The sequence below is a fragment of the Chrysochloris asiatica genome, unplaced genomic scaffold (assembly GCF_000296735.1).
Source record: "Chrysochloris asiatica unplaced genomic scaffold, ChrAsi1.0 scaffold00108, whole genome shotgun sequence".
In the NCBI taxonomy this organism is placed as follows: domain Eukaryota; kingdom Metazoa; phylum Chordata; class Mammalia; order Afrosoricida; family Chrysochloridae; genus Chrysochloris; species Chrysochloris asiatica.
Genome location: NW_006408626.1, coordinates 7602770 through 7613265, shown reverse-complemented (window position 1 = coordinate 7613265; position 10496 = coordinate 7602770). Strand labels below are relative to the sequence as shown.

At 36.6% G+C, this 10496-nt stretch overlaps 1 protein-coding gene across 1 annotated transcript in view; it reads left to right on the top strand.

The window, feature by feature from the left end:
* The window catches only part of NAALADL2 (N-acetylated alpha-linked acidic dipeptidase-like 2), a 1210105-nt gene that overhangs the window by 1142697 nt on the left and 56912 nt on the right, over nucleotides 1-10496 (top strand). Inside the window, exon 13 of the mRNA XM_006867720.1 lies at nucleotides 2334-2532. Coding sequence (XP_006867782.1) covers nucleotides 2334-2532 — 199 coding nt within the window. The remainder of the gene's footprint in view (nucleotides 1-2333; nucleotides 2533-10496) is intronic.

Sequence of the window (10496 nt, the reverse complement as noted above, 5' to 3'; positions counted from 1 at the left end):
GTTCGCAGCCCGATTCGTAACCACTATGCTACCAGAGCACTTTGCACTTAGTAGCCCAAAATGTAGCCCACTAGGCTACCAGGGCGCCTAAATGTGCAGCAGCATTAAGAAAAAGTTTGAAATACTGAGAAAATGACCTAATGTAACAGTGAGACAGAAAGTAAGAGCATGCTGTTGGAAAATTAGTATCAACAGACATGTTCAGAGCAGCATTACCACAAACATTCTATTTATTGAAAAGGCATTATCTTTGAAGTGCAATCAAGCAAAGTGCAAAAAACAAGGTATACCTGTATTTCTAACCTAGTTTATTTCCTTAAAAAGTGGTTCTTAAACTGTAAATTGCATTGAATGATCCAAGTTCCTTGTAATTGAGATGCCTGGGCTTTGTCCCTAGAGAGATTCAGCAGGTTTGGGGATCTACATTTTCATAGAGACTAGGAGGTTTTGGAGCTGGTAATTTTTGGATTTCAGTTAGAGAAAGAGTCTCTTTTATGAGTCTCCTCTTAGTGAAAATGCCAGGAGCCTTCCTTTCATTTCTTCAAATGCTGGAGTCCAGTTTAAGAAAAAAAAAAATTTGGACTTAATAAAAAAGAGAATGTATTCATTCACAAAGATTACTGCAAATTTCCAGGTCTATTTCAATAGCATGTAGAAGATATTGCTATGGGAAGAACAACTCTCAATTAGGCAAAAAGGGATTGTCTTTAATAGAGGTATTTGTAGTATTTATTATTGCCTTGCTCCTAGTTAAAGGACTGTCTTGTGGTCCTTTTGTAAACACCATTAGTAACAGAATGACTTCTAGTAAGTTACACGAACAAATTAAGATGAAACAAAAGTAGACAATCAAATTATCTCAAAACAAAACAAGACAATACAAACAATACATTGTTGTTATTGTCTACCATTGAGTTGCTTCCAACCCATAGCATCCAAGTTTACAAGAGCAACTAGTGGGTTTGAACTGCCAACCTTGCTGTTGGCAGTCCACTGTTTATCCTATAGATGTTACGGTTAAGTGCTGGTGAGTTGGTTCTGACTCATAGTAACCTTATAATAGATGAGGAACAGCAGATGGGTTTGAACTGCTGACCTTGTGGTTTGCAGTTCAGTGCTGATCCTACAGAGCCACACCAAGAGTCTAAAACAATACTATATAGAGTTTCTGAGGAGTGGACGGTGAGATTGAATCGCCAACCTTGCAGTTCAAATTTGTTGTTGTTAGGTGGCATCAAGTCAGTACCAACTCATAGCAACCTTATGCACAGTAGAATGAAACACTGCCCGATCCTGGGCCAACCTTACTACTACTGTTGCCACACTTTAGTTCAAACATAGATATACTCAAATCAAAGATATGCCTACCATATTATCTGATATTTCACATTTATAATAGAAAAAAAAAATCATTATTTGACTATTTGTCAATAATGAATGCTGAGGTGTGAGGTGTGAGTCTAAAGTAACACTGACTGCTCAGCGGAAGTTTTGTAATGATGTAACTTAACAGTTATATTATAATTTGGAATCTGTGTTATGATACAATCGTCTTCCTTTGTGTGATATAATGGGGTCATCCATTCTTCTTATAACAACCTGATCTTTAGAACTTAAATATTTTAGTACGTGTGGAGTGGGCGTATTTTTTAACTTCACATTACAGAAAATTTCTAGTAAAGAAAACAACTCAATATATACATGCTGACAATATAGTACATATGCAAGTGTGTGTGTACACACAATCCCCTTCGCCCAGTGGAAACCAAGGCTACTTCATGATAAGTTTGAATTTTTCTGACAGACTCCTACTTCTGGCCTGTCATTTCCATGGTAGATGGTCTGTGACAATTTGCTTACTTTAATTCATCTTCAATTTATTGGAAATGAACATGACAATACAATATTAAATGAGGTAATTTTGTAAAATGTTTAACACATTGTCTGGAACATAATATTATCTCAATAATCAATAGCCATTTAGTAGACTATTTAGACAAAATTGTTGTTATTTTGAAGTGCCATTGAGTCAGTTCTGACCCATAGAGACCCTGTTTTAGTTTCAGAGGAACAGTTGGTGAGCTGGAACCGCTGACCTTGCCGTTCAAATAGCTTTGCAGTATGGTGCATTAACCCACAGCGCCACACCAGGACTCCTTAAACAGAATATTTTTAGCTAAATGAATATCAAAGTTTAATTGATATACAGCCTTCTTTGTGATAGGTATTACTCAAATATATATAATATATACTCTCATTTGTTTTTCAAGTGACAGAGAATAACATGATTCCAATATTGAGTCATTATTATATACTGCTCATTTCTTTACCAGGTAATCAATTCAACACTCATCAACTTCTAGCCATGGCATCACGTCTGAGGGAGAACGTGGAAATCTTTCAATCTGATGAGATGCGTCCTGCTAATGATCCCAAGGAGCGAGCTCCCAGCCGCATCCGAATGCTGAACGATGTTCTTCAGGACATGGAAAAAAGTTTCCTGGTGAGGCAGGTGCCACCTGGTTTTTATAGGTAAGATAAGGATTTAAAAAGTTATATTTTATGCTCCTTTAATTGAATTATTTATTTGTGTTTATATCTACAATTTAATGTCAAACTACATAAATATAGACTAAAGGGAACTTGGTATAGCAACAGCATCACTAAATTTTTTGTTTTCACATTAAAATACATATGTTTGAGTTAAATAAGAGTGAGGGGTATTTAGATGGAACTCAAAAGAAATAATGGATTAGGGATACATAATTAGAGAGTCACAGAAGAGAACTTGTTGAAAGCTTACTTATGTATTTTACAACTTTTGCAAGGAAGAGAAATGAAATTTAAGATTATAGAGAATGCGACCAATACAATGTGGTTTTATATTTGAGAATCCTGAAGAAGAAAATAAAGACTGGCATACTTTACATGTTCTTATTTAAATGATTATTCTTACATGTTCTTATTTAAATGATTATTCTATGAAGCACACAAATATAAATATGCATGCTTGCTATTTTTGTGTGTCATTGAGTCAGTTCAGACTCATAATGAGCCCTTTACAGGGTTTCTGAGGAGTGACTACCAGGTTTGAACTACTGACCTCTCAGTTAGCAGTTTATTGCTTATCTTAAACTCCACAATAGGACTCCAAATATACATATCAGTATAATAATATATGCATATATTATGTATATCATAATTTAATGTCTGTAAATATGTATAAAGGAATGCTGGTATCACAGAGGGTTAAGCTTTGGGCTACTTACCACAGGTCAGCAGTTCAAACCACCAGTGGCTCTGTAGAAAAAAGATAAGGATGTTTGTCCCAGTAAGGATATATCATCTCAGAAACTCTTATGGGCATTTTTCTCTATACTGCTGGGTTGCTATGATTCATAATCAACTTTTTGACAGCATGTTCTATTTTAGGCTTTTATAGGTGTACAGGATCCATGGTCTTTGCACATTTCATTATGATATTTGACTTAGTCTTCTTGAGCTTACCTTTGAAATTTTCTTTTCAGCTCTTGTACCTCCTCACTTCTTCTATTTACTTTAGCATCTCTGTGCTAGAAAGCAAGTTTAAGAGTCTCTTCTGGCATCCATTATAATCTTTTCCTTGTCTTCTTAATGACCATTTGCTTTCTTCCTGTATGATGTTCTGGATGTCATTCCACAACTCTTCTAGTCATCAGTCTTTAGTGTCAAATGTATAAAATCTGTTCTGCAGATGATCTCTAAATTCAGGTAGGACAGGTTCAAAGGCATATTTTGGCTCTCGCAGACTGCTTTTACTTTTACTTTTCTTCAGCTTCAGTCTGAATTTGCATATGAGCAATTGATGGTCTGTTCCACAATCTGCCCCTGGCCTTGTTGGCTGATGATAATGGAGCTTTTCTACCCTATCTTCCCACAGATGTTGTGAATTTGACTTCTGTGTATTCTATCTGGTGAGATCGAGGTGTTTAGTCATCTTTATGTTGGTTAAAAAAGGTATTTGAAATGAACAAATATTGATTTTGCAAAATTCTCTCATGTAATTTCCAGCATCATTTCTATACCCAAGGCCAGCATCATTTCTATACCCAAGGCCATGTTTTCCAACTGCTGATCTCTCCTCTGTTTCCAACCTTTGTATTCCAACTGCTAATGATTAATAATACATCTTGAATGCATGTTTGATCAATTTAATACTGAAGAAGTTGATAGAATTCTTCAATTTCATCCTCACTGGCTTTACTGGTTGGTGACTATATTTGAATAAAATTAACTGGTCTTCCATGTAGATGATGAATATTATGTTATTACAGGCGGCATTGTACATCATGACAGATTTGGATATGTTCTTTCTAAAGATGAATATGCCACCATTCCTCTTCAATTTGTCATTCCTGGTATAGTAAATCATATGATTGTCAGATTCAAAATGGCCAATACCAGTCCATTTCAGCTCACAAATACCTAGGATATAAATGTTTAAGTGTTCCATTTGATTTTGGACAATTTCCAATTTTTCTAGAATCATAATTCATACATTCCATGTTCTGCCATGTTCTGATATAACAAAATGTGCAAAGACCTGGAGTTAGAAAATAGACGTGAAGAACTCACTCAGTATTTCTCAAATTTAGGGAACTGAAGAAAAATTTAAACCATAACTTGGTGTTATTGAAGGATTCTCTAGGCAAATTATTGAATGATGCAGAAAGCATCAAAAGAAGATGGAAGGAATACACAGTCACTGTACCAAAAGGAAATGGTTGATATTCAACCATTTCAAGAGGTAGCATATGATCAAGAGCCAATGATCCTGAAGGAAGAAATCCAAGCTGAATTGAAGGCATTGGCAAAGAACAAAGCACCAGAAATTGATAGAATACTAATTGAAATCTTTCAACAAAGTGAGACAGCACTAGAGGCACTCATTTGTCTATGCCAGGAAACTTGGAAGACAACTACTTGACCAATTGATTAGAAAGAGATCTGTACTTGTGTTCATTCCAAAAACAGGTGACACAACAGAATGCAGAAATCATCAACAATATCATTGATATCCCTGCGAGTCAGGTCTTACTAAAGGTAATACAGAAACAGCTGCAACTGTACATTTCCAGAGAACTTCCATAGGTTCAAGTTGGATTCAGAAGATGACATGGAATGAGGGATATCATTGCAGAGATTATCAGAAAGATGTTTACCTGTGTTTTATTGACTACACAAAGGCTTTCATTGTGTGGATCATAACAAGCTATGGATAACATTGTGAAGTATGAGTATTCTGGAACATTTAATTGTGCCCTTGAGGAACCTGTACACAGACCAAGAGGCAGTTGTTCAAACAGAACAAGGGAACACTGAATAGTTGTCACCAAAGTTATCAAACCTGTATGCTGAGCAAATAATCCAAGAAGCTGGGTTATATGAGGTAAAATGTGGCATCAGAATTGGAGAAAGACTCATTAACAACCTGTGATATGAAGATGATACAACCTTGCTTACTGAAAGTGAAAAGGACTTAAAATACTGACTGATGAAGATCAAAGATCACAGTCTTCATTATGGATTACATCTCGATGTAAAGAAAACAAAAATCCTCAACATTGGACCAATAAACAACATTCTTATCAATGAAGAAAAGATTGAAGTTGTCAAAGATTTCATTTTTCTCGGATCAAACATCAACTACTCATGGAATCAGTAGCCAAGAAATCAAATGACATATTGCATTAGGTAAATAAAGAAGTCTTATGCAGCATAAAGTGTTCAACAGCAAAGCTGTTAATCTAAGGACTAAGGTGCTACTGACCCAAGCCATGGTATTTTCAGTATCCTCATATGCATGCGGAAGGTGGATATTGGATAAGGAAGACTGTAGAAGAATTGATGCATTTGAGTTGTTGTGTTAGAGGATCAAAAGAACAAACAGATCTGTAATGGATGAAGTACAGCTAGAGTGTTTCTTGGAAGCCAGGATGGCCAGACTTAATCTCTCATACTTTATACATATTATCAGGAGGGAGCAATCACTGGAGAAGGATATCATGTTTGGTAAAATTGAGGTTCAGAGAAAAAGAGGAAGACCCCCAGTGAGATGGATTGACAGAGTAGCATCATTAGTGGGTTCAAGAGTAGCAATGATTGTGAGGTTGGCCCAAGACTGGGCAGTGTTTTGTTCTGTTGTGTATAGAGTCGCTATGAGTCAGTACCAACTCGATGACACCTGACAACAACAAAAGGATCTTGTGGTATAGTAGTTTGGTAGTTCAAACCCACCAGTTGCCCTGTAGGGTTGCTATGGCACAAAGGCAGTGTTTTTGGAATTATGGGTGTATGGTCTCTGTGTATGTGCAGAGTAGATCTTTACAATCCCTCATTGTTTGTAGATTCTGTGTTTGCAAAACTATCTACTCATTAACATTAGAGCGGTCCAATGAGCATCTCACAGATGAGTTTCAGCTCCCATACTGTAAAGTAGTTTCCGTATCATAGTTTTTTTACTGGCATGTTTTTCACATTTTGTGGAGTTTTTTTGTTGCCAAGTTTGCTGTTTAAAATGGCCTTCAAGTGTTAAAATGGCCTTCAAGTGTTAAAGTACTGTGTAGTGTTCCTAGGGTAAGAAGACTGATAGATACATATCAATGTTAAGGAATCAACAATAAACTGTCTTTAAACAAAAATACACATAAAACAAAGTCATAGATTGATCTCTTGACAAAAATGTTATCACTGGCTCACAGGGATGAATTTCTAGTTCCCTTAGGGAAAATTATTCAATATTCACTAATTTATTATTAATGGCAGGTTTATAGAGCAAACACACAAACATTGGAAATCAAATATATATATATACAGAGAGTGAGAGTCCTGGTGTTGCAGTGTAAGCTAATGCTCTGGACTTCAAAGTCAGTTTGAACCACAAGTTTGTTGTTAAGTGCAGTTGAGTGGTGAGGAGTAGATTCCAACCCATGGTGACCCTGTAAAGGGTTTCTGAGGAACAGCTGGTGGGTTTCAACTTCTGACCTTGTGGTTCTCATTCCAGTGCTGATCCACAGTGCCACACCAGAAGTCCATAGACACATCCACAAGGAAAAGTCAAACATGATCCACACACTCCAGGTATATTAAAACAGCCATGGCTGATGACAACATTGAGCATGCATGTTAAATGATTCTGTAACTGGACTATGTAACAAATAATTTACAAATCAAGCATGACTCTGCCTATCAAAGACAGACTTGGGTTTCAAAAAGTTTGTGCAGGATGGATTCAAAAAGTTTGTGCAGGATGGATATGAAACAACTTATGCAAGAGCATAAACAGAAGCATTTAGACATCTGCAAACAAAATTTGGACTGATACTCAAAGGTAAAAGTTTCTTTTAAAAAAATGTGGGGGAACATGGAGTCCCCATTGAATAGTTTTCATCTTGTCTAAACAGGTCTGGTGTAAAGATAGGGGGACAAGATTCTCATGATTGTGATTGTCACAACTGTAAAGGTAGTTTTGTAACAGAAACAGAGGAGCAATTAATCTTACAGTCCAGAAAACTGAGGAAAACTGAGGATCCTAGGACCATCAAGGGAAAAGAGCACAAAAGAAATGTGGAGCCCTATCCAGAAAGTAGAGATGGCAGAGGTGAGGACATGGAGAGAAGGACTGGGTGCTGGTGGTCAGGAGGCAGGCTTTCAGAATGTGCCCTTTGGTTGTTTAAATTACTATATATTCCTGAGTGTTTTTTGTTTTTTTTGTGTGTACATCTCACTGCCTCAAAAAACCACATACACACAAAAAGAATGGAAGCAAATACTGTTGAATGATGGTGCAAAGCTGATGTTCTCCCATGTAAACTATAACTCAGTTAGCAATAAAGAACAAAAAACTTGTACATGAATGTCCATAACAACATTACTCATAATAGACAGAAAGTGTAAACAACCCAATCATCTGAAAAATGGATGAAGGAAATGTGTGGTGAATACAATAATGGATTATTACTTGACAATTAAAGGAAAGTACTGTTACATGCTACACCATGGATAAACCATTAAAGGATTATGCTAAGCAAAAGAAGCCAGACCCAAAGGCCACATATTGTATGATTCCATTTATATGAAATATCCAAAATGGACAAGATAAAAAAAAAATTGTTACTGTTGATGAGACATGGATTCATCACTATAAACCTGAGAGTAAACAGCAGAGTACAGAATGGAAACATCCTCAGTTGCGATCACAAATATGTTCAAAAGTCAACCATCAGCTGGAAAATTGATGCTTATAGTTTTCTGGGATTCTAAAGGGCCAGAATTGCAACACTATCAGGAAAAATGTTCAACAATCAGCAGTGCTCTTTACAGTGAGATTCTCACTGAAGAACTGAAGCCTAAATTTTGGAGTAAATGCAGAGGACTATTATTCAAGCATGTTGTGATCTTGCATGACACTGCATGTCTGCACACCTCTGCCAACTGTTAACATTCTGCAAAAGCTCCGTTTTGAACTGTTAAAACATCCTTCCTATAGTGCTGTTGAAGACAAACTTAAAGACAGTGGTACGTTTATGGCTTGCAACTCAGCCTAAAACACTTTTTTTTTATAAGGGAATATGAAAACTTATTGACAGATAGACAAAGTGTATTGAATAGCAAGGAAACTATGTTGAAAAATGATGTGTCTTTTCTAGAAGTTAATGAAAATAAATTCTATACCCTGAGTGTAGATATAATTTTAAATCTTTTATGAATGAGAGTTCCGGGCCAAATTGCTTGAGAGAAATGTGAGGCAGGAGGACTATCTTTTCTATTTGTCTCCTCTCCTCTCCATGTTTGTGACAGACCCTATTCTAGACACACTGAGTATGACCAAAGGATGCAACTAGAACTAAAGCATTAAAGCAATAGCAATGCAAATCCCAAACTGCATATAAGAAATTCTTATACTGGAAAATATGCCATTTCCTATGGATACATCTCTTCCAGCCATGGTCTTTGAAACTTCCACCAAATGATTGGGTGGACAGGACTATAACATAACACTGTAATTGGTTAGTTTTGTCATTTTGTTGGGTTCACCTCAGAAGCAGAAACAAATCATCCCAAGACCATTAAAAAAGAAGAGCCAAGAGCAGAGTGTGAGATTCCTACCTGCAAAAGTGATGGTGGCAGAGGCAGTGACATGGAGAGATACAGCAGTGTGCGCTTCACAGCCCAAGTAAAACTGGTGCCTACGAATGAGTGTTTACAGAATATCTAAAGGAGCTGTGAACACTTGGCTTGCCTGAGCAGGGCAGGGGTCAATAGGCCACATGACTGAGAGGCCAAAGACAAGAGCCAAACATGCTCTTGCAGTATGATAGAGGAGTCATTCCTGACTGGAACACTGCTGCATCCTGAGTTGTTTCTGATCTTGAATTATACCCTGTTTACATCTCTAGTAAATCCCGTATTCAGAAGTATTGTCCATGAGTTATATGTGACCATTATAATGGATTATTGAATCTAGATGTGAAGCAGAGTGTACTGTGGGAGACATGATTGGTGTCAGAAAAGGGCAAAGATGGTTTAAGGGTAGAGGTATGTCTGGTCTCTGCCTCATAGGAACTAACCTTGGGTTGATTTTGAGTTTGATTCTTTCTCCCCCATGTAAAGTCAGAGGAATTCACATATGACCAACCTGTCCTTTTAGAATTTCTCCATGACCTCAGTTTGTGCATCCAGGAGCCTGTCATCACATACAAAAGCATGCCTATTATCCCCATCATCAATATATTTAGACTCATTTCATCATACATTTTATCTGAATAGAAAGGTAAAGTAAACATTAGGTTTTCTCTGAGTTAACAATACTTAAACAAATAATTTTTCTAATTACTATTATGATTACAGTATTTTTTCTATTTTTGTTATGCTTGACGCAAATGCTGATTATAATGTTCTAACTATTATACCTATTTAAATAGTGTATTGTATGCCATTATTACTATATCTCTCTTAATTCAGATATGAGGACAAGTCAAAAAGTATTGCTACTACTTTTCCTGTTCAGACAAAACCAGAATTATTCCAAATGAAACTTGTTTAAGTAAGACTCTGTGGATGGGTGCAGACAAGTTTTCATAATATACTTGTCTTAGTTTTGTTAAGGTGCCTTCAAAGAGGTCAGCTCAGAATCTATCAATGTTAACTAATTTTTAGGATTCCAAAGGGTTAATCTAGATCTATTTTTGTAAAGGACACAGAGAGAAGTTTTCAGAGAATGGAAAATTGTATTGGTGAGTAAAATACCTGGAAAATTAAGCCAAGGAGATTGTTTCCATTATGACAGCACATTTGCTCACTCTTTGATGCTGGCCATTGTTGTTAAGGTGCCATCGAATTGGTACTGACTTATACCGACCCAATGCACAACAGAATGAAACTGCCCAATCCTGGGCCACCCTCATAATCATTGCTATTCCTGAGCCCATTGCTGCTGCCAGTATGCCAATCCATCT